Source organism: Chiloscyllium punctatum, chromosome 8 (assembly GCF_047496795.1).
Source record: "Chiloscyllium punctatum isolate Juve2018m chromosome 8, sChiPun1.3, whole genome shotgun sequence".
In the NCBI taxonomy this organism is placed as follows: domain Eukaryota; kingdom Metazoa; phylum Chordata; class Chondrichthyes; order Orectolobiformes; family Hemiscylliidae; genus Chiloscyllium; species Chiloscyllium punctatum.
In genome coordinates, this window is record NC_092746.1 from 9740398 (window position 1) to 9766050 (window position 25653).

A 25653-nucleotide genomic window follows, 5' to 3' on the forward strand; every position below is an offset into this window, starting at 1 on the left:
TTTCTAGTGACTTTATAAGCCTTTTCTTTTAATCTTATAGGATTTTGAATATATATTTTGTACAGAAATCGTCAGAAGGCATTGGGTAAAATGCCAACTAATGGGTTTGGCAGCAAAGAGGAAGGCCATAGAACAAAAACTGCAGAGACAACATGGATACAAAGTTGGTTGAGTGAGAGAGTTTAGTCAAACAATTATAGTTCAGATTGGAAGAAGGTATGCAAAAGAGGTATTTCCCAGGAGTAGTTTCATCTCTTGACATTAATATACTTACATTGGAGATGTAAACTTGTGTGTGCCAAGCACAATTTTAAAATTCCAGATGACACTGACTTGAAAGCACTGCAAATTGTAAGGAACACCGTGATAGTGAAACCAGTTGAATGGGTTGCATGTAGCAGATGAAATTTACTGCAGAGAAATGTGAAGTGATACATTTTGACAAGTAGATTGAGGAGATACTAAACAAAACAGTATAATTCTGTAGGGGGTGCAGGAACAGAGAGATCTAGGGATACAAACGCTGATCCTCGAAGGTGACAAGTTAGGTTGGAAATGTGGTTAAAAATGCAAATAAGCCCTGGATTAATGAACAGAGGCAGAGGATACAAATGCAAGGAAATAACAATTTATATCTGAGCAGAGCAGGGCTAGAGAAAGACACTTAGAAGAGTGGTTGAGAATCAGGGAGCGCAGATATAAGATGATTGATAACAGAACCAAAGCTGAAATCTTTTTTTAAATAGAGTAGGTGTTTTGGTCTGAAATGCACTCTTTGAAAGGATGGGTAGATGCACACTAAATTATGGCTTTCAAAACATAATCAGACCAGCACCTTGAGAAATAAAATCTTCAAGTTATGGAGATAGAGAGGGAAATCGGTCTAGCTGAATTACTCTTACATGGAGTTGTGGTCTGGACTGACTCATTGATTGCCTGTGTTGCAATGATAACACAAGCTGTTATTAAAAAGAAGCCATCCTTTCCACCATATGATCATAAACCATCATATTTAGTGAGTCAAGTCTGACATTTGCTTATAATTCCTGTTAAGCAAAACTCAAAAACTTTTATTCACTTGTGGGATGTGGATGTTGCTGGCTGGGCCAGCATTTATTGTCTGAGAAGGTGGTGAGCTGCCTTCCTGAATCACTGCAGTCCTGGCACCGTAAGGAATCTGCAATGCTGTTAGGGCATGAATTTCAGGATTTTGACTCAGTGACACTGAAGGAATAGTGACATACTTTCAAGTCAGGATAGTGAATGACTTAGAGAGGTACTTGCAGCTGGTGCTGTTCCCATGTATCTGCTGCCCTTGTCCTATATGGAAGTGGTCATGGGTTTGAAAAGTGAAGTCTAAGGAGCTTTGGTGATGTTTTGCAGTGCATCTTACGCACTGAACACTGCTTCTACTGAACGTTGATGGTGGAGGGAGCAGATGTTATTCCAAATAAATGGGCTGTTTTGTTCTGGATAGTGTCAAGCTTCTTGAATGTTGTTGGAGCTGCACTCATCCAGGAAACTGGATGGCTTTCTTGGCTTGACCCTATATGTGATGGTCAAGCTTTGGGAAGTCAGGAGGTGAGTTACTCACCACAATATTTCTAGCATCTGACCTGCTCTTGCAGCCAATGTATTTACATCGCCAATCCAGTTGAGTTTCTGCTCAGTGGTAATCTCCAGTTATGTTGACAGTTGGGAATTCAGTCATGGTAATGCCATTGAATGTCAAGGGAGGTATTTGGCTTGAATCTAACTGGAGATGATCATTTCCTGACATTTGTTTGGCGCAAATGTCACTTGCCACTTTTCTGCCCAAACCTGAAAATTGTCCAGGTCTCACTGATTTTGAACATTCCATGCTGTACATCTCTTTGACTGCTTCACGGTATGAGAAGTTGTGAATGGTGCTGAATATTATGCAATCATTGGCAAACATCCCCATTACTGACCTAATGATAGCAGAAATGTCATTGATGAAGCAGCTGAAGATGGTTGGGCTAGGACACTACCCTGAGGAACTCATGCAGAGATGTCCTGGAGCTGAGATGACTGACCTCCAACAACCACAACCATCCTCCTTTGTGCCAGGTTTGAAACTAAGCAGTGGAGAGATTTTCCCCAAGACCCATTAACTCCAGTTTTGCGAGGGCTTTTTGATTCCACATATGGTCAAATATGGCCTTGATATCAAGGGCAGTCACACTCACTTCACCTCTGATTTTTGTGTAAAGGAGATATCCTGGCAATTTTCCACACTGTTGGGTAGACGCTAGAGTTGTAGCTGAACTGGAACAACTTGGCTAAGGGTGCAACAAGTTCTGGAATAGAATAGTGTTCAGTAGTATTACCAGAATGTCAGGACCCATATCTATGGTTTTTGCAGTATCCATTGCCTCCAGCCATTTCTTGATATCACATGGAGTGAATTGAATTGGCTGAAGAATTGCTGTTGTCCTCTGGAGGAGGCCGTGATCAATTATCCACACAGCATTTCTGGTTAAAATTTGCTGCAAATGCTTCATCCTTATCTTGTGCACTGATGTGCTGGAATCCCCTATAATTGAGGATAGGGATATTTGTGAAGCCTCCTCCTCCAGTGAGTTGTTTAATTGACCACCACCATTCACAACTGGATGATGCACTTGATCTGATCCATTAGTCATGGGATCGCTTAGCTCTATCACTTGCTGCTTCTGCTCTTTCATACTCAATTAGTCCTGTTTGGTAGCTTCAGATTGGCACCTAAGTTTTAGGTATACACAATGCTGTTCCTGGCATGGCAGGGTCGATGGTAGTGTCAGGTATATGGCAGGCTGTAAGTTTACAAATTGCTTTGCATTGCAATTTGGCTGTAGTCTTTCATGGATGCCCAGGCTTGAGTATTTTAAGTCTGTCCCATTTAGCACATTGATAGTGCCACAAACATGAAGAAAGAAACTCTCAATGTAAAGGTAGGACTTCTGTCTCCACCAGGTTGTGCAGCGGTCACTCTTACTGTTTATTGGCATTGTGTTATACCTATTTCTAAGACTCATCAGTCATGACTAAGCTTATACATTTATTTTACTTAGTCCCGATTCCATCTTCCAAGCATGGTCTCCAGGATCAGTCTCTCTGTTGCTTCTGAAGCACTTTCTCAAGTGTATACAGAACAGATGGTTTATTTTAAAAATATCTGGGCAAGATTTTTTTAAAAAAACATTGTTTTACTGATGGGTTCATTGTCTATAACTAATTGTTCCTGCAAAGATGGAGGCGATTCATGTTTTATCAACTGATGCCTTTTGGGTCATTAGAGACTGATTAAATAGAGAAAATATATATAAGGCAACCCCATTGCACTGGGTGTAGATCAGTAAGCTTCATCTATCAGCAGTTGGGAGAGAGCACATCCCCTAAGACACTACCTGAAAGAGTTTGTATATCTGGGAATTCGGACACACTGGGCGTTCAGTGCAGAGGGGTAGCAGTGCTTTTCCCTTGTTACTTCTTTGGTTTGTAGTTTGGAAGATAGTCTTTGTGGCTTATAGTGCGTAAGGACTATATTCCATAATTACGAGGACCAAGCACCAGGCTCTACATTAATTGAAATGACTTTATATAAAGCAATTTCTAAAAGGTTTAATTTGGAGGAGTAAGTTATGGTAAGAGACTTTAAAGATTTGATGTGCTTGTTTTGCTCGATTTGAGAAGACAGGCACAGTTAAAGAGCCTGTGTGAATGCAAGTGCAGCTCCTGGAAGCCCAGGTTTGGACACTGTGGAGCATCGACAAGGTGGAGAATAACATGGATAGCATGTAACAGAGGTAATTACATCACATAATAAGACTCCACAGGTTGGAAGGGAATAGGTGACCACCAATGCGAGCAAAATGTTTGGGAATGCAATACAGGCTTCTCCACTGACTATTGTCTTGCAAAACAAATATACCACTTTGAATACTGCTGGGATAATAGCCCAAGTATCTCAGAGGAAAGCAGCAACAGCCAAATTCATTGCACCATGATTGCCTCTGCTACATAAAGGAGGAAGGAATGAGTTGGGAATGCAAGAGTAATTGGGTATTCATTTGTAAGGGGTATGAATAAGCTTTTCTGTGGCTGCAAATGTGATTCCAGGATTGTACGTTACCTCCCTGATGTTAGGTTAAAGGATGTCTCATAGTTGACAAAGTAGATAGGCAGGAGGCTGGAAGAACACAGCAAGCCAGGCAGCATCAAGAAGTGCAGAAGTCAACGTTTCAGGTGTAACCCTTCTTCTGGACTGGGGGTGGATGTGGGGGGAGCTGCAGTTAAAGGGGGCGGCAGGGGCAGGGTGGTGGAGTGGGGATAGGTGAAGACAGGAAGAGGGTACCACCTGGAGTAAGTGAAGACTGCAGATGATGGAGATCAGAGCTGAAAATGCATCACTGGAAAAGCGCAGCAGGTCAGGCAGCATCCAAGGAGCAGGAGAATCGACGTTTCGGGCATAAGCCCTTCTTCAGGAACCACCTGGGTAATCAATAGGAGGAATGAATTTGGTTGGTGGCAGGGAGCAGTGGAAGGACGGGGAGGGAATTAGGGGATGGTAAGGGAAGTTTTGCAATTGGAGAACTCAAAATGTTGAGTCTTTCAGGCTGTAGTCTGCCCAGGTGGAAGAGGAGGTGTTTTCCTCCAACTTGTGGTTTGATTCGTTGTGGCAACGGAGGAGTCCAAGGATGGTCATGTCAGAAAGGGAGTGGGAAGGGGATTTGAAATGGCCGGCAACTGGGAGGTCTGGTTGGCCCCTGTAGACCTGGCTGTGATGCTCGGTGAGCCGTTCCCTAGATTTATGTTTGGTGCACCCGATGTAGAGAAGACCACTAGACAAAGGACATTTTGGATGGGGAGGGTAAACAGCTAGTAGCTGTGGTACAAACTGGTACCAACAACATAGGTTTAAACCTAAAGTCTCAGGTCCTAAAAGCAGAATATAAGGAGTTAGGAACTAAGTTAAAAAAAAGGATCTCAAAAGATAGTGCTTTTAGGATTACTATCATTCCACATGCTGTGCAGCATGGTGGCACAGTAGTTAGCACTGCAGAATCACAGCACCAGGGACCCAGCTCAGATTCCAGTTTTGGCCGACTGTATGGAGTTTACAAATTCTCCCTGTGTTTGCATGGGTTTCTGCTGTGTGCTCCAGTTTCCTCCCATAGTTCAAAGATGCGTAGGTTAGGTGAATTACCTATGGTAAACGTGGGGTTATAGGTACACGTGGGGTCTTGATCTGTGTGGGATGCTCTTTGGAGGGTCAGTGCAGACTTGATGGACCAAATGGTCTCTTTCTGCACTGTAGGATTTTATGATTCTATAAAATAGCAGGACATATATTAGATGAATATGTGGCTGAAGTGATGGCGCGATGGGGAGGATTTCAGATTCCTTGGATACTGGGACAGTAAAAACTGAATAGGTTACACTTAGGCAGGAGTGAAACTGATGCCCCACGGGCAGTATTTGCTGGAGGTGGGAGGCTTTAAACTAAAATGGCAGGGGGATGAGAATCTTTGCAATGAGTCAGAGGATGGGGAATCAAGGACAACAACAAATGACAGATAGGAGAATAAGTGATAGGCAGAGACATCAATTTGCCCAAATAGCTTAGGAAGAAAAACTGGATGTTAGGGAGTGAAACCCATGCATTTATGTTATTTTAAAATAGCATTTGTCATTGTCATGTGAATCTCATCATATCAGTGCTGATATGGAGGTGACTTTATGTAACATGGAAAATGAAAAGAAAAGAAAACGTATTTGCCACTGACATTTTTCTCTCAAAATTTACTTCCGGTTTTCACTTCCAACTGACATATTAAAATACCAACCACAAAACATACAAATGTGATTCAATGTTTTACTTTAATATAAAATGCGTTGCACATGAAAATTCCAGAAGCATTTGTATAAAAAGTTATTAAAAAAACCTCAACAGAACAGTGTTATACATATTTACCTAGTATCTTTTTACACAACCCAAAACCTAAATTGCACCTGGTGACTTTTTACATAATAAACATTCCCAAATGGAACAAAAATATCAGAAACAAAGTTTCATCTAATTACAAGCATTCACAGAAAAAAAAATCACATTTTTCACTATGAATAATCATATGTACACAGCTATAAGCAGGTCTCACTTTAAGCTAACATTTGCCAATCCAGGGACCTGAGAGACTTAACACAATATCTACATAGTTAATTCCTGTATAAGTTTGGCCTTGCTTCTCCCACAATTTAAAAACAAAGATAGCTGAATCATCAGAGTACATGAGCATAATCATTCAGCATTAAACAATTACATGAAATGGGGTCACTTTCAATTAGAATCTGTGGCCAGCAAATATTTAAAAATTGTAAGTTCCAGATTTTGTTTTGTGATTATTGCACCTTTCAAGTGTTAGTGCAGCGTAATCAGAAATGTCCCTTAAAATAGTGGCATACTGGGAAATAATGTAAAACCACAGGAAGTATTATAACCCACTTGTCTGTTGGGTCTGCTCAAAATATCTTCAAAATGTCACTCAGTGGACTAATGGGTACACCTGACAATCCGTGCTGGGCAAAATGCACATCAGAGAACTTGGTTAGTTTAGAAGACCGATACGGAAGATGGAATCAGATTTTCATAATTGACCACACAGATAGATAGCGGTAAAGAATGATGTGAAGAAACAAAGATATGAAAAGTATCATTCTACTAAGAATTTGTTGGAAGCTTTCAAGAGTTATTAAAAATACTTTGTTTTGTATTAGCACCACACATCCCCAAATTTTCTTTTTTCTCTGCTGATTTACTTTAGTTTCTTCAAAACAGTGGTTGATAGAGGTAATATTCTGTTCTGGGTGTAGGTTTGCTCGCTGAGCTGGAAGGCTCGTTTTCAGACATTTCATCACCATACCAGGTAACATCTTCAGTGGGTCTCTAAATGAAGCTACCTTCAACCGGAGGCTCACTGATGTTACCTAGTATGGTGCTGAAATGTCTGGAAATGAACCTTCCAGCTTAGTGAGCAAACCTACATCCAGAACCTCCACCTGAGCTACAAATCTTCTCAAAACTCACTAACATTCTGTTATATTTCGCAAGCGCTGCTCTTATGGGTCTAGACAGTAGAATTGGTAATGCACAAAAATATTTTTAACTAGATTCACTGAACATTGACCAGCAGCAGGTAAAGAATATAGAGGCCAACAGATCTTTTTATTTGAAGAGCTACAAAACTTGGAACTGTCTCATACTGAACAAGGCAACACATTTTTCCACTGACAAATACATATGTCAGAAAGCCATGACATGGAGGTGCCAGTGTTGGACTGGGTAGGATAAGGTCAGAAGTCACACGATACCAGATTATAGTCCAACAGATTTATTTGAAATCACAAGCTTTTGGAGAGGTGCGTTCTGAAAGCTTGCGTTTTAAATAAACTTGTTAGACTACAACCTGATATTGTGACTTCTGACTTTGTGAAGAAGGGGTGTGGGTGAAATCCCTTTTCACCTAGAATAGATGGGTTGTGAAAAGTGTTGAGGTGAAAATTTTAAGACGACTGAATTTACTGCTGTGTGCTGGCCAGCTGAAATCATTCTCAGGAAGTCTGAGGGCATTAAAGACATTCTTTAGGACTGAAAAGGCAAATAACAACAAAACAAATAACACTGCACGTTAATGTGGTAAACAAACAGTAAATTGCAGACAAAATGGTCAATTATTCTAAGAGCACATGACTAAGGTAAAAGAGGAAAAAATCTCACAGAATGGTAATGAGGTTTGAAATTATTTCCCAGTATGAAGACAAGTATATTAACTGGCTATTACTTAATGACTAATCTTGCTGTTAGATTGCCAAAAATTATTTTAGTATTGTAGTTATAGTGAAAGACCAGGGAAGCAGAACAAATTGGACAACTTCATTCAAAGAATCATCACTGGCACAATGGGATGACCGACCTTTTGTGTTGTAATTCTACTACTGCTTTAGATCCTAATGGGGAAAGATATGATTTACAATCAACCCAAAATAGGGGATAGGTGAAACTGAAAAAAGTAGGCTAGTATTGAGCTTCAGCACATTAGATTCAGCTGCACAACTGTTCTTGTTCTTGTTCAAAGACAAAGTGAAGAATACAATTTGATATAGCATTGCTCTGCCTTGTTCTGGCTAAGAATGACCTGTTATAAGAATGCATGTTACTGCCATACTCAGTATTGTTTAAGCTACAAACTAAAACATTGGAGGAATAGATAAGATTTAAAAGACTGCAAATACTGGCTAACCAAAATAAAATCAAGAAATGGCAGAATTATACAGCAGGTCTTCAGCATTTGAAAAAATTTTTTTTTAATGTAAAAGCATTTACAGTTTTTATTTCAGGAGTGTGATTCAATTAAGGGCTACAATTAAGCTTTTCCTGCTTTGGAGTTAAAAAGCACCTGACTTTCAACATTTAGCCATTTTAAACATTTTAAAAATGCAATCAAGTGCTTGCACTCATCATTCAAAGCAGGCTTGGAACCTACAATTTAAAAGTTTACTGCAACAAATTGAACTTTTCATAGAAATAAAAATGTTTTATTATAATGAATATGGTCAGATCTTTTTAGTTTTAGGCACAAATTCAAAAACAAATCTAAGGAAAAGTGGAATATAAAATGTTTAAAACAAAAAAACGTCTGGCTTGGGGATACACAATACATTATACTGTAAATGTATCCTTATACACAGGTAAATTACAGCATCACAACTCCAGGATGCATCAAAACTTGCTTCCCATCTCTCTAATAAGGTAAGTTTTTGGTGGAAGGGAAGGGACTAGATTTAATACTAATGTCATATTCAAAACTGTTAATACAGACATTGGTTTAATTATCAAATATAGTATGGTGTAACAGTTTATTACTTCCAAGTGAAAACACCATTTTTGAATATTAGTTTCCCCAATAGTGATCACTTCTGGTTGACAACTACTTTCATTTCACGAACCTACTAGATACAATTCTCACGGATTCTGTATTTCACAATTTAATCTTTCACAAAAAGTCTCAAGTTCCTTTATGCAGTTGCTTGCCTCAGGAGGGATTGGTTCAGTTACTGATGCCTTCCACGTATGTAGGGCCTCCATGGCTCCTTTAGGGTTACTAGGAGCCAGGTCATAAACTGCATAAACTGCTGCTAACTGTACAGGCCATGGAACACCTGAAAACATAGTAATCAGAAACCATGATCACAAACTGTTCAATATAAAACATAGAAAACCTAGTCTCTGTTCAAAATATCCGGTACAGAACAGATTTTCTTCCTTCCAGAATTAGCAACGGCAACTTTGAACAAGATCATTTTCCCGCATTTCATGCTGTAAAACAAAGTCCTGTTAAAGATTAATTAGATGCAGGCACAGAGCATCCAGATACTCCATCAGTTCTACCAAAGGTTGGCTTCAGCACTGTTCAGTCTTACATTCTTTATTAAATCAAATTTAATTTCTAGGTGGTGAAAAGATCTTCCTATTACTTCCCAGCTTTCGATGAACTAGTTTTGATAATTTAAGAACAAAAAAAGGAAACTGAACGTAAGAGCAACAGCAGCAAGGTATCTGACCTAGCCAGCATGCTTTGCAAGTCCAAAAGATTATGGCTTATCTAATTGTGGCCGAGACTCTTGCCTGACTCCATAACTCTTGATTTCTTTGTAGATTAAAAATCCATGCAACATAACCTAAATCTATCATCTCCTCTGGTGTACAGAATTCCAGATTAACAGCCCTGTGAGAAAATACATTTCTCCTCTCAATCTTAAAAATGGGAGATCCCTTTTTTGAAGCAATGCCACGTGGTTCTAGGTTCCCCCAAAAGAGAGAATAAACTTTCAGCATCTACCCTATTGAACCTCCTGAGAATATTATATGTTTCAATAAGATCTCTTCAATCTGCTAATTTCCAATCAACGTAACAAATCACTCCTTAAAAAACAAACCCTTCATCTCACGAATTAACCTAGTGATCCTGCTGTGAACTCCTGCCAACTGAAGCACTTCTTTCCTTAAATAAGGAGAGCGAAACTGAGTGCAATACACTAGTGTGCTCTTACCTTGAGTAGTTACAGCAGCAGGAATTCCCCACTTTAATACTTCAGCCCTCTTGCAATAAAGGCCAACATTCCAAGTGCTTTCCTAATTACCTGCTTTACCTACTTGATACCTTTTCTTTTAATTCGTGCGTGAGGGCACAAGAATCTCTCCATCTATTCAAATAATATTGTGCTTGTCTATTTTTTTCATCAAATTGGACAAACTCTTAATTTTCCCACATTTTATTACAGGTTGGACTAAATTAGGATGATAGATTTCATTCCCTCGAGGACACCAGTGATTTGATTTGATTTATTGTAGTCATAGGTACCTAAGTACAATGAAACGTTTTGTAAGCAGTACAGGTAGTTCATAGCAAACAAGGACATACAGATCATAGGGTGAACTGAAACAGACTGATTGGTGAAAAAGGCCTATGCTAGTTCTCATTGTCAACATTAGTGAGAATAGCTTTATAATCCACATTACTGCCTAATCTTGTTAATCAATATGCTTCCCTTTGCTGACTGTATGCCCTCAAAACTTCTTGTCCTCCTTATATTTGTTTCATTCGCAAATTTGGCTCCAATACAGTTGCTCTTTCATCCACCAGTCTAAAGAAATGCAGGTTAGGTGGATTGACATTGCTAAATTGCCCATAGTGTCCAGCGACGTGCAGACTAGGTGGATTAGCCATGGGAAACGCAGAGTTACAAGGATAGGGCAATGGGGCAGGTCTGGGTGGGATGTACTTCAGATGGTCGATGTGGATTCGATGGGCCGAGTGGCCGGATTCCACACTGTAGGGATCCTATGACTACTTCCTTTCATAAAATGCTTTCTGTTTGACTGTATTATCATTTTCTAAATGGTGCAATGAACAGGTGATACAAATCGAATAAGAACATGACGATGAAATATGAATAACAACAATGTGAACAATTCTATTCATTAGAATGACTAAAAACAAAACACGCAAAATGAAAAACGTAACACAACCTGACTGGGTTTCCTGCACATGAAACCATACTTATATATTTTGCTGCCCTAAGTTGTACGTGAAGAAATTTAAAATTTAAGTCCTGAATTTGGCAAGTTATTGATGAAGTTTTGTTAGCTTGATATTTAAATGTCAGTTATATTCTATCTGATGTGTTCTCCATGATACTGGTAGGGGCGTTAAGTTCACTTTATAATCAATCTTCTCGAATATAAACTTTATTGACCCGTTACCTGATAAATTCTTGTGAAGTACACAATGAAAAGCTTCAATGAAGTGTCTTTATTCAACAACACTCAAGTTTTGTACCACTAATCGCCTTGTTGTATATTAATCTTTACTGTTAGGCTTTTGTGTCTCTCTCTCCAGATCTGGCAATGGGTTTGCCACTGATGTGTAAACTAGAATTATCTGGCAGCTACCCAAATTATGCCCCTTTGCAACTATTTATCAAAATTTGGACTAATTTCCCTAGCTATTACATCTTCAGCCATTGTTTTGATGAATGCAGCTGTAGCACAAGATCTCCTGAAAAGTCTAATTTTCCCTTCAGCCAAAGATTTTAGTTTTTCTTTTTTTTTCCCAGTCATTCTAGATTATGTTTTCTGATTTTCATGATTATAATTGCCTCTCAAACACTGATTTCATGACTTTTTATCTTCTTTTTTTCATGTCATATGGGCATTGCTGGAAATTTTTGCCAATCTCCAAAAGCCACTGAATTAAGTGGTTTGCGAGGCCATTTCAGAATCAAACACCTTGCTGTGGATTTTGAGTCACATGCAGGCTGGACCAAATACGGATGACAGATTTCCTTCCCTAGAGGACAGCAGTGATTTGATTTATTGTAGTCACAGGTTCATAATTCCAGTGAAAAGCTTTGTTTTGTGAGCAGTACAGCAGACCATAGCAAACAAGGACATACAGATCATAGAGTGAACTTAACCAGACTGATTGCTGAAAAAACTCTAATGCCACTTCTCATTGTCAACATTAGTGAGAATAGCTTTATAATCCACATTTATGAATTGAATTTCAATTTCAGCAGGTGCCTTATCAGGACCCACCATCTCGGCACACCTTCCCTGTTTCATCGCTAGGACAAAATTTAACCTGTTCAATCCATCATCGTCTTTCTCGCCCTACTCTAGTCTTTTATTCCATCATTATGAAGGCTAATTCACTTGCCAGCTTCTATTACTGGTCAATGCTCAAGTTTAAGATTTTAACTTCACTTTCTTTACTGACAGCTCAGGTTGACGAAGCATCCCAGAATGTTCTGTTTTTAATCAAATTGATCTCAGACTGAATGCTTTTCATTAGAAAGGATAAAATCTAGTCTGATCTGGAGTAGATAATGAATACATTCTTTCAAAGATAATACGCTCTCATCCTAAATTGATAATAACAGCAGAAACCGAAATTCAACTCTTCTGAGTTGAAATTGCCTTCTGACAGGACAGGAAACGATCCTTGAGAGCTGAGATGGGAAGAAATTTCTTCAGCCAGTGGGTGGTTAATCTGTGGAACTTAGTGCCACAGGAGGGCTGTGGAGGCCAAGACAATGAATGTACTTAAGACAGAGACAGATAGGTTCTTGACTGGTAAGGGAATCAAGGGTTACGGTTAGAAGGCAAGAGAATGGAGTTAACAAACATATCTGCCATAATCGCAGAGTCAATGGGCAGAGTGGTCCAATCCTGCTCCCATATCTCGTACTCTTAAGGACAGTATCAATTCCAGAAAATATTAATTTCTTGGAGGTCTCCATTGAAGAGGCTAATCTTGGGCAAATTGCACGTATTTAGGATCCACAGCCCAGAGTGCAGAATTTATTGGGCATCCAGTTGTAAGGTTTGCAGGTAAGGGGGCCTGCACCATTTCTCAGATGATCTTCTATTCGAATTTACATGTGCTAATGACTTGTTTACAATTTTACATGCATGGGGATGTTCATACATATGAACAAATTAGGAGTACAAATCAGCCACTTCAATAAAGACACGGCTAATTGGATTACTCCACAGTCCTGCACCTTCCCTATCTTCAACGTCACCAACCACCAACCCTGATAGCTCTATGTACATGTTAAAATATTCAAAGACTGCTTCCAATGCCTTTTGACAAAGCGATCTCCAAAAACTCAGGTTTTTGAGGTAAAAGCAAATTCTCAACTCTGTCTTAAACCCCTATTTTTTAAACAGTGACCACAAATTCCATATTCTCCTACAAAAGGAAAAAACTTTTTCTACATCCACATTGTCAACACCCTCAAGACCTTATGTGTTTCAATCAAGTCACTTCTTACTCTTCTAATCTCCAGTAGATACAAGCTCACCCTGTTCATCAAGACAACTCACCCATACCAGGAATGGTCTAGCAAATCTTCTCTGAACTGCTTCCAATGCATTCTTCCTTAAATAAAGTTGACCAATATTACACACTGTCTGTTTTCACTCAGCATCCGTAGTAAAGTGGTGGATGCACTACAGTGTCTGTGGAGGGAGAAACAGAGTTAACATAGAATCCAAAATACTCTCCTTCAGAACCTAGTGCCAAAGAAGAGTTATGTCGGACTCAAAAAGTTAACTCAGCTTCTCTCTCTGCAAATGCTGCCAGACCCGTTGAGCTTGCTGATTTTATTTCAGTTCGCAGTGTTTTGCTTTTACTCTTACTCCTGATGTGGACTCACAAATGCCCTGTATAATTGAAGCATTACCTCCTTACCCTTGTATTTAATTCCCCCTGCAATGAATGGGAACATTCCATTAGCTTACAAATCAACCGTTTGTATTTCATATGAACATACAAATCAGGATCAGGAGTAACCCATTCAGCCCCTTAAGCCTGCTCTGCCATTCAATAAGATCATGACTGATGTGATTGGAACATCAAATCCATATTCCGACCGACACTGATAACCTTTCAATCTCTTGCTTTGCATTAATCTGTCTATTCCTTTCTTCAAGATGTTTAACAACACTCCTTCCACCACCATTTCAGCAAGAGAGTGTTTGAAAAACACTCAATCGGCAGAAGAAAGATTTTGCCTAATCTTTGAACAGTGATCTCAACGTTTCAAGACCCCTCAGGTGGAAATACGTTCTCCATATCTATCCTGTCCAAGACCCTTCAGGATTTTATTTATTTCAATCAAGTTGCTATTTACTCCTCTATCTTCCAGAGATTAGAAGTCTAGTCTGTTGGACTGTTCTTCATAAAACAGCCCTACCTCATTCAAGGTATTAGACTAGTAAATGTTTTCTGAATTGTCTTCCATACAGCTTCCCTTGAATAAGGTGATCGGTATTGTGCACAATACTCCAGATGCAGTCTCACCAGTACCCTTTATAACTGAAGGATAACCTTCCTACCTTTTTATTCTATTCTCCTTGCAATAAATGATAATCTCACTTTAACAAAACTAACAATAAACTACTTGCTATATCTGAAAACAAATCTTTTATGATTCATATACTACTACACTAACGTCCGTCTGAAGCAGAGCTCTGCAATCTCTCAACATTTAGATATTTCCTTACTTTTTCACTCTTATGCCATAACTGCCAATTTTGTATTTTATAACATTATCCTCCATTTACCTGATGTTTGCTTACTCACTTAAGCTATCAATACTCCTTTGTAGCCTTCTTATTTGCTCTTCTCAACCAACCTTTGCACCATGAGCAAATTTAGTAACCATATCTGTGGCCTCTTTATCCAGGCCTTTATACAGATTGTAATGCATTGTGTGCCATAGACATTAGTGCCTTCCACACCTTGCCACCAGAAAATGACCTGTTTATGCCTAGGCTTTTTCCTGTTAGCTATCTAATCTTACATCTATGCCAATATTTTTTCTCCATTTAGTAAGCAATAACCTTTAACATGGCACATTATCAAAGCCTTCTGGAAATCTAAGTACAGTACATGCCACATTTTCCCTTTATCCAAGCACTTGTTTTTGTAAGGAATTTCAATATATTGGTTAACATGGTTTCCTTTTGAAAGAAGCCACATGGTCAGAGTGAAGGAGACTTTTCCAAATTGAGAGAGAGATAGAGTGAGTAAGTAACACTTTGGGCCAAAGTTAAGTCAAAGATAGGTTTACCGTTAAAAAAAGTTTCCAGAGTGAGAGGACAGCAGGAGATGAATTAAGTCATGGATTGAGAGGCTTGTACAACCAAAAATGGAGTGATGTCACAACTGCAGGGAAAGCAGCCAATTAGAAATAGTGACCAAACATGCTTGCTAATCTTCATAGTGAACATTGGGTACTTCGTTTGTGTTTAAACATGTCAATGTTTTTCACTCTTTTTGAGAAATAGTTCATTCAGTTTCATAGCTAGTTCTTTGAGAGTCCAAGAGTAACAAATAGTTTTTAAAATTCAGGATGGCTGATTAGAAAGAAGTGGAGTGTACAACCTATGGTATGTGTGAAGTCATGGACATACTATATGTCCCAGACAAAACATGTGCAGAGACATCACTGTTGTGAACCTATGAGGCATCGACTATGTGGATAGCACATATAAGGAGGTCATTACACTGCAGAATAGAAGTGTACTAGTGGAGAGGGAAATGGATGATTACTACGCAGTCTAGAAAAACCAGTCGGGTAGTGCAAGAGTTCCCAAGTCTATCTTGTTTGCTATTTGTTATTCTACTTTGAAAACCGTTTAGAACCACGGTTCTCAAGGGAGTGCAAACAGAGCCAAGACTATGGCACCATGGGAGAGTCAGCTGCAAAAGGGGAGGAGAAAGGAAAATAGAAGAGCAACAGTTATACAAGATTCCATAGTTGGGAATCAAGCAGGTGATTCCAAGATGGTGTATTGCCCCTCTGGTGCCAGGATCACAGAAATCCTTCTGGGGGCTTTGGGTTGGGGGGTGGGTTGGGTATTAGGCAGAAGTTCTGTTCCACACTGGTACAAACACCATGGTAGGAAAAGGAATAAAAGGTCCTGCAATCAAATCTCGGAGTTAGGAAGGAGATTAAAAACAGTCCCTCAAGTGTCTCAGGATTATACCTAGTACTACCTGTCAGAAGTACGAACCAATACTCTGCAGCTCCAACACTTAAGAAGCTTGACACAATCCAGGGCAAAGCAGCCCACTTGACTGGCAACACATCCACAAACATTCACTCTACCACTGACATTCAGAGGCCTCAGTGTGTCCTACCTTCAATATGCAGTGCAGAGGCTCGCCAAAGGTCCTGAGACAGCAATTTCCACTGTGACCAATGAGAAGGACAAGGCCACCAGATATGTAGGACTACCACCATCTGCAAGATTCCTTCCATGCCATTCACCATCCTGACTTGGAAATATGATTGCTGCTCCTTCACTGTTGCTTGGTCAAAATCCTTCAATTCCCTTCCTGATGGCGTTACGAGTTTACTTACAGCAAATCAAGAAAACAGCTTGCACACCCTCTCAAGGGCAACTAGCAACAGACAATATACGGTGTTCCAGCCAGTGACACCCATGTCCCATTAGTGAATATGCTTGCCCCTTTGATGAGTCTAGAAATGTTGGACAAACTTAAAAATGAGGGTCATGGAACTTTGTTTTAACATGAGGAAGAAGTATTTTACCAGACTTTGGAATTCTCTACCACACAGTCTTCGAGTATGTCTAAGGTAGCGAGTGATAGATTTCTGATTACCTGTAGTGCAGAGAGCTATGGGGGTGGGGTCGGTAAAAGACATTGAAGTGTTAGATTGGCCATGATTATACTGAATGGTGGGGCAGGCTTGATGGGCTGAATGGTTAAGTTCTGTCTTATGTTTTCCTTTCATCAAAACCATATTAATTTGGCCTGATTACCGTAAACATTTGTAAGTACCCAGCTAAACAACTTTAATAACAGTTTCTCTCATCTTTCCCCTATGACATGTGACCCTAACTGGCCTGTTATCTTCTACCCTCCGTCACCCTCCCTTTTATAAGATGTCTAGGAAAGTGTTCCCACCAAGCCCTAACTGAATCTCTTGTGTAGCCAAACAGAGTGGCTGACCCCAAAGTTACTAATGAATATGATTGGCTGGCAGCCTCAGCGATGGTACCTCCACTCACGCGAATGGTGAAAAGTCTTGCGTTCAATCACTGAACAGTTACTTGATAGGTGGGAAGGAATGTGCGATAGTCCTGATCGATGACAGTGTGTTCCCATCAATCTCTATCAGCTTTGACTTTTCCAATGGTGGGATAGAAAAATTGGAAAAATTATGCCCTAAAGTCCTTCTTGCTAAATAAAATGTGAAGGTTTGTCTGCCTTTGGCATCAACCCAGAAAGAATATTGTGCAACAATTCAGTAAACAAGCTCAAATGATTAAAGTGGATTTAAATCTATGACTGATTGATGTAAACTTCACTTTTAACAGTTGGCAAGTGTGTCTATTAACAATTTAGTAAACAACATTTCTGTGCTAAATACAAAATGCGGTGGAGTAGTGTTAGCAATTCGGAACCCAAGGCTAATGTTCTAGGGGCATGAATATGAATTCCATACATGTCAGCTGGTGGAATTTGAATTCAATAAAAATCTGGAAATGTATAAAAGCTAGTCTAATGGTGACCATGTAACCACCATCGACTGTCATAAGTACCCAACCTTGTTCACTAATACTCTTTAGGGAAATAGATTGGTCAGTCTAACCCAGTTTGGTCGACATGTGACACCAGATGTGCAGCAATGCGGCCAATACTTAATTGTTCTCTGGTCAAGTAAGGATGGGCAATAAATGACGACAAAGCCAGACACATGACAGAGAAAGGTAAAAAGTCTCAAAGTCAAGTGTTTATTAAGATGCAAAATTTAAGCAACAAGTTCCTTTGACCGAAATATATGTGGACACTTACCTTCTTGAAAAGCCTGCTGGAGAAACTGGTTAATCACTGCAGCCATGTTTCTTACAGCAACTAAAGATTCTTTCTTCAGTCCTTGCTGCCCCAGGTGTCCTTTTAATTAAATAAAACCCAGTAAAATATAAATATTTATATTCTATACTGTCTTACAGAACACATAATACTGAATACTTTAATGGGCAAAACTGATTCAGAATAGTCACTTATCTTAACCCCATTCTCCTGCCAAGAACCTCTTAAATATATTGGTCCTATTTCTGACTTACAAAAATGCAAACATTGCAATTCCCCTCAGCAATGAGGATGCGCATCTGTTTCAGAGCAGAACCAGCAGGCACACAGGAGTGGATGGCCCACTCCAATAGTGATGAACCCAATGAAACAGAGCAAAGTGTCAACACAGGACCATCATTCACTATAATAACCTAGCAGTGGCGTTGGCCTGCCAGCTCTAAACATACATTGTATTGCTGCAACATACTATAGTTATTCATACTGAAATGGACACAAATAAATGTAAACAATAGCAGTCAACTTTGTTAAAAATCATACAACACCAGGTTATAGTCCAACAGGTTTAATTGGAAGCACACTAGCTTTCGGACCGCCGTTTAACCACCTGATGAACCAGTGAGGGGATTTTTTTAGATACCTAAAATGCACTTTAAATTCACTACAAATGCAGTTCAAATAGTAATAGTGATTACAAATGTTCATTGCTACAAAGTGCAAGAAAACTCTGAGGATGTTGGAAATGTGGACAGAAAAGCAAATGGTGGAAGTACTCAGGACGGACAGCATCCTTGGAGAAAGAGTCTAAATACCAGGTTATGATCTTTATCAGTAAAGAACAGTACAGCTCATCAGCAAAAGAAAATTTAGAGATTTAGAGTTCATCAGGTGGTTAAACGGCGCTCCGAAAGCTAGTGTGCTTCCAGTTAAACCTGTTGGACTATAACCTGGTGTTGTGTGATTTTTAACAAAGTTGACTGCTATTGTTTACATTTATTTCTGTCCATTTCAGTATGAATAACTATAGTATGTTGCAGCAATACAATGTGTGTTTAGAGCTGGCAGGCCAACGCCACTGCTAGGTTATTATAGTGAATGATGGTCCTGTGTTGACACTCTGCTCTGTTTCATTGGGTTCATGTGCAAATGGAAAGACAAGGCAGGAAAGGAGTGAGAGAAGGAAATAACTGAAAGGAAGGCTTTTGATAGGAGTTGCAATGAGGAGAGGCTAAATAACAAGAAAAGGTGGTAGTGCAAGGAAAGAAATGGGGTTGTAATGCAGATATAAACAAAAAGATGGGTCTGGAGGAAATTGTGAATGCAATACCAGATTAATTGCCATCATTTGCTTGGCACAGCAATAATGATGCTGAACTCAATGCTAAGGTTGGAAGGTTATGGTTTTACCATCACTCTTGTCCCATGACAAAGGGCTCCCCTTTGTTCCTTCCTTTCACAATCTCTTCCATACTCCACCTGCCTCTAATCTGTTTTATCACTAAGTTCATCCAGTTCTGATGAAATGTCTTTGCTCTCAACCTGATCTGTTTAGAGTTTCCAGTATTTCCATTGTTGATTTAAGAGCAACAGAACACAGCTAACAATTGCAGTCTAGTTTGGATATCCTAAATAAAAACACTCAAATTTTTCCAAATTGCATGAAAGAAAATGGAAACATTAGGCTTAATAAAAATCAAGTTCAAGTGTGCTCTTTATGGAAATAAATATTCAAAGCTCCTTGCTTATTAATTATTCTCAACAGCAGATGAAATCAATAAAATGTATAAAAGACCATAGACACAGGAGCAGAATTAGGCCATTTGGCCCATCAAGTCTGCTCCTCCATTCAACCATGCCTGATATGCCCCTCCTCCTGCCTTTTCCCTTGAACCCTTTACTAATCAAGACCCTATCTCTAAAGCAAAATCTGAAAGAACTTCAGATGCTGCAAATCAGAAACCAAAACAGAAATTGCTGGAAAAGTTCAGCTGGTCTGGCAGTTTACAGTTAACATTTCAGGTCAAGTGATCTTTCCTCAGGACTTGTTCTGAGGAAGAGACATTCAACCAGAAACATTAACACTGATTTCTCTCTGCAAATGTTGCTAGATCTGCTGAGCTTTTTCAAGAACTTATCTATCTCGTTTTAAATACACTCATTGACTTGGCCGCCAACAGCATTGTGACAATGAATTCAACAGATTAATCACCAACTGAATGAAGGAATTCCTCCTCTTCTCAGTTCCAAAGGGTCATCCTTTCATTCTGAGGCTGTGCCCTCAGGTCCTAATCTCTCCTCCTAGTGAAGGCATCTTCTCCACATCCACTCTATCCAGGTCTGTCAGTAATCTTTAAGTTACAATTGGATCCCTTCTTGTCCTTCCAAACTCCATCGGGAGGATATTGTGAAACTTGAAAGGGTTCAGAAAAGATTTACAAGGATGTTGCCAGAGGTGGAGGAATTGAGGTATGGGGAGAGGCTGAATAGGCTGGGGCTGTTTTCCCTGGAGTATCAAGAGGCTGAGGGGTGACCTTATGGAGGTTTACACAATTATGAGGGGCAGGGATAGGGTAAATAGGCAAGGTTTTTTTCCCTGGGGTGGGGGAATGCAGAACTAGAGGGCATAGGTTTATGGTGAGAGGGGAAAGATATAAAATGGACATAAGGGGCAACCTTTTTACACAGAGGGTGGTTTGGATTAGATTAGATTCCCTCCAGTATGGAAACAGGCCCAACATGCCCACACCGACCCTCTGAATAGTAACCCACCCAGACCCATTCCCCTACCTGATATTTATCCCTGACTAATGCACCTTACACTATGGGCAATTTAGCATGGCCAATTCCCCTGACCCGCACATCTTTGGATTGTGGGAGGAAACTGGAGCACCCAGAGGAAACCCATGCAAACACAGGGAGAATGTGCAAACTCCACACAGACAGTCACCCAAGGTGGGCATCGAACCCAGGGCCCTGGCGCTGTGAGGCTAATCAGTGTGCCACCGTACACATCGTGCGTATATGGATTGAGCTGCCAAAGGAAGTGGTGGAGGCTGGTTCAATTATAGCATTTAAAAGGCACCTGGATGGGCATATGCATAGGAAGGGTTGAGAGAGATATGGGTCAAGTGCTGGAAAATGGGACAACATCAGGTTAGGATATCTGGTCGGCATGGAAGAGTTGGACCAAAGGGTCTGTTTCTGTGCTGTGTTTGTCTATGACTATGACTGGGTGCCTATGCACACCCAGAGTCCTCGACTGTTCCTCGTATGACAAACCCTTCATCTCTGGGAACATTCTTGCAAACCTCTTCTGGACTACCGCCAATGCCAGCACATCCTTCCTTAAGTATGGGACCCAAAACTGCTCACAATACTCCAAATACAGTCTGACCAGAGCTGTATACAGCCTCAGCAGTACATCTCTGCTCTTACATTCTAGCCCTCTCAAAATGATTGGTAGCATTGCATTTTCCTTCCTAATTGCAATTGAACTGGTATGTGAGAGTCATGAGCTAGGACTCCCAAGTCCCTCCTGTGTTCAGATTTCAAAATCTTTCCCCATTTAGAAAATAGGTGACACCTCCGTTCGTTTGTCAAAAGTGTATGACCTCACACTTTTCCACACTGTATTCCATCTGAGACTTCTTTGTCCACTCTCCTAGCTGGTCCAAATCCTTTTGCAACCTGCTTACTTCCTCAACACTACCTGCCCGTCAATCTGTCTTTTGTGTGTTATCTGCAAACTTAGCAACAATGCCCTCAGTTCCTTCATCCACATCACAACATGCAACATGAATGCTTGTGGTCCCAACACAGACCACTTCAGAAGACTACTAGTCATTGGCTGCATTCCAGAAAAAAGATCCCTTTACCCCTTCTCTGTCTTCTACCAGTCAGCCAATTCTCTAACCATGACAGTACCTTGCCCTTAACACCATGGAGCTCTTGTCTTACCTAAGAACCTCCTGTGTGGCACCTTGTCAAAGGCCTTTTGAAATTCCAAATAGATCATGCCCACAGGCTCTCCTTTGTATAATTTGCTCGTTACCTCCTCAAACGAATTCTAAGAGATTTGAATCAGTCTTATTTTACCTTTCACTTCCAAGTAATCTGCAATCTCATCCTTAATATTGGACTGTAAAAATCTTACTAACTACTGAGGTCAGGCTAACCAGCCGATAGTTTCTTGCCTTCTGACTTGATCTGTTCTTAAACAGGGGTGTTACATTAGCCATTTTCCAATCCTCTAGAATGATCTCTGACTCCAGTGATTCCTGAAAAAAAAATCACCATTTTTGTCTCTACAATCACCTCAACTATCTCCTTCAGAACTCTGGAGTTTCGTCCATCTGGTCCAGATGATTTATCCACCTTCTAACCTTTCAGCTTCCCAACACCTTCTCCTTAGTGATAGCCACTACACTTACTCTGCCCCTTGAAGTTCTGATATGCTACTGAGCCTTCCACCATGAAAACTGTTGCAAAGTACCTATTCATTTCCTCTGCCATTTCTTGGTTCCCCAACCTCATCTTTCAGTGGTGCAGTCTTGCCTCTCTCTTACCTTTTACATACCTACAAAAACTCTTGAAATCTTGCATTTTACTAGCCAGCTTACTCTCATATTTCATCTTCTACTTTCAGCCCTCAATTTTGTTTTAAGTTATCCTCTGCTAGCTTTTAAAGGCTTGCCAATCCTTTGACTACCAGTAATCTAATCACATTGGATACCTTTCCTTTTGCTTTTTTGCTGTCTTTGACTTCTCTTGTCAGCCATGGTTACCTCTTCGTCCCCTTAGTATGCTGCTGCTTCCTTTTGATGGATCTCTGGTGTGCCTCCTCAGGAACCCCTGCCATTGCTGCTCCACCAACTTGCTTACTGGGCTTTCTTTCCAACTCTGGCCAGCACCTCATTCATACCTTTGTAGTTACCTTTAATCAATTTTGATACCGTTACATCTGATTTCAGCTTCTCCCCTCAAACTGCGGGGTGAATTGATCATTTACCCGCAAGGGTTCCTTCATCTTCAGCTCCCTAACAAAGTCCGCTTCATTACACATCACCAAATCTAGCACTGCCTGTTTCCCAGTGTACTCTACCACAAGCTGAGCCAAAGAATCATTTGGTGAACTGTCCACAAATTCTTCTCTTGAGATCTGCTACCAGCCTGATTTTCCCAGTCCACCTGCATATTGAAATCCCCCAAGAGTATTGCCATAGAAAAGACATGTAAGAGAGGTACTATGTCCTGAGTTATTTTCTTCCCCATGTCCTGACTGGTGTTAGGAGGCCTGTACACAATTCCAATCAGACTGTTTTCTCCTTTATGGTTCCTCAACTCTACTCACAGATTCTATGCCTTCTAACTCTATATCACTTCTTGCTATTGACTTAATTTTATTTTTCTTACTAACTGCCCCCTCTGTCCATCTGCCTCCCTTTCGAAAGAATGTTTATCCTTGGATATTTAGTTCTTTGCCCTGATTCCATTACAACCACGACTCTGTGATACCCACAATATTGTACCTGCCAATTTCAACCTGCGCTACAACCTCATTTATCTTGTTTTGTTTGCTCTACGCATTTAAGTACAACACCCTCAGCTCTGAGTTGACTGTCTCCCTTCTTATAGCTATCCCCTACCTGCTGTGTCTGAAGTTAGATTTCTGAACTTTTCAGTTTTTTCCATCCTATTACTGGTTATGGAAACAGTCTCAGAATGAAGGGATAACCTTTTGGAACTGAGAAGAGGAGGAATTTCTTCATTCAGATGGTGGTTAACCTGTTGAATTCATTGTCACAGAACACTGTGGGAGGCCAAGTCAATGAGTGTATTTAAGACCGAGATAGATAAGTTCTTGGAAAAGCTCAGCTGAGCCGTCCCCCCTTTAACTACTTCCATAATGCAACTGACTCTTTAATCTTGTTGGCCTATGCCAATTTGCTCTTGGCTCAGTTAATACTCCAGAGATTATCACCTGTTCGGTTCTGCTTTTTAATTTAGCTCCAAGATGCTCATATTTCCTCAGAAGAGCCTCTTTCCACTTTTACTGTTGGTATCTACGTGGACCATGACAACTGTAGCTTGGCCTAACCACTCCAAAGTCCTCTACAGCCCAGATGAGATTTCCTGAACCCAGGCAGGCAACACAGCCTGCAGGACTATTGATTATGGCCACAGAGAACTGTCTATCCCCCTGACTATACTAACCTTGATTACAATTACATTTCTCTTTTCTCCATCCTCTTGAATGGCTCCTTGTACCATGGTGCTATGGTCAGATTGTTCATCCTCCCTATAGCCCCACTCCCAAACACACAGGGAGCAACAATCTCAAACCTGTTGGACAAGCTCAAAGGCTAAGGCTCCTTCAGCACTATCTACCTGCCTCATATGTAGTCACACCCTTCGGCCCCTGACCGAATTTGAGGTAATTTAAGGGGTGTGACTCCCTTCTGAAACACAGCATCCAGATAACTCTCCCACTTCCTGATATGTCGGTGCTTGAAGTTCAGACTCTTGAAGAGTCCTGGGCCTGGCATTTCCATTATATGGTTCTTGATTTGTTTTTTTTTAAATTTTGTATTGGCTTTTTCGTTTGTAGCTTGTAAATATTTCCCCTATTTACCTTCAACTGCAAGAGGTTGATATAGACACAATTAGTAGCTGTTGCCAACCAATGAAATTACAATTTACACTGTTTTGTGCTCGGCCCCTAATCCTGGTCTTCAATTTTATCCTGTTAAAAAATGCTTACAAGCTAAAAACACAAGCAAAAGCACCCCTTGCCCTCTGCATGACTTCCCATGCTGTATCCAAATTTCATGAATTATATATTCACTCGGGTAGAGTCTCATTCTGGAAGAGATTTCTCCTTCATGACCATGCAAAACATACAGGACAACCAGTTCTAGATCGTGTTTGTTTTACTATTTAAATTACTTTCCTTTTGGATTTGAGAAAAAAAAGTTCCTTTGTGTGAATGACAACTTTTGAAAATGGGTTGGATGTTTTTCTTTGTTAAAAAAAGATTCCCAAATTAATCTGATAACCTCAATAGGGAATTAAGAAAAAATTACAGTATATTTAAAAAGATTGCCATAACCTACAGCCCCACAAAATAAATTTGATGCAAAAACAAGATATATGCTGCATAACAAAAGAAGAGTGAAGCTTAAACTTTCAATTTTACATAATTTTTACTTCATAAAATCAGAAAGTTGCCAATGTGGCATTACCTGTAGCTCATAATTCACAGAATCTTCAACTAAGTAAAGTATAGTTTTCCATAATCAAATTAATTACCAATAAGTCTCATGACGCCTGCCACTGTAGCATCTGGAACATTTGGCATATTTGCTTGTCCTCTTCTGCGTTTCATCCATTTATCCATTACAGGCCACACCTCTGTCCTAAAAGAAAAAAAATAGCAGAGAAATCAACAATAATCAAACAAAAAAAAAAGAGAATGTACATTATAAACAATCCACCAAAATGATAGCAAAACAGCACTTTACTGAGAAATACTACCGAAGAAAAGCATTTCACTTCTGATATATTTGCTATCTCACTGGATTGGAAGTAGAGTGAAAGATTAATTATCGAGGAGAAAGTGAGGACTGCAGATGCTGGAGATCAGAGCTGAAAATGTGTTGCTGGAAAAGCGCAGCAGGTC

General features: G+C 40.0%; 1 protein-coding gene across 2 annotated transcripts in view; it reads right to left on the reverse strand.

Annotated features, from left to right (window-relative positions):
* Positions 1 to 5864: 5864 nt before the first annotated feature.
* ice1 (KIAA0947-like (H. sapiens)) overlaps positions 5865 to 25653 on the reverse strand; it is a 76769-nt gene continuing 56980 nt past the window's right edge. For both annotated transcript variants that reach the window (XM_072575153.1, XM_072575154.1), the window contains 3 exons: positions 25284 to 25390; positions 17958 to 18056; positions 5865 to 9219 (listed from right to left, as the gene is read on the reverse strand). In XM_072575153.1, coding sequence (XP_072431254.1) covers positions 9023 to 9219; positions 17958 to 18056; positions 25284 to 25390 — 403 coding nt within the window. In that variant the 3' untranslated portion in view covers positions 5865 to 9022. The remainder of the gene's footprint in view (positions 9220 to 17957; positions 18057 to 25283; positions 25391 to 25653) is intronic.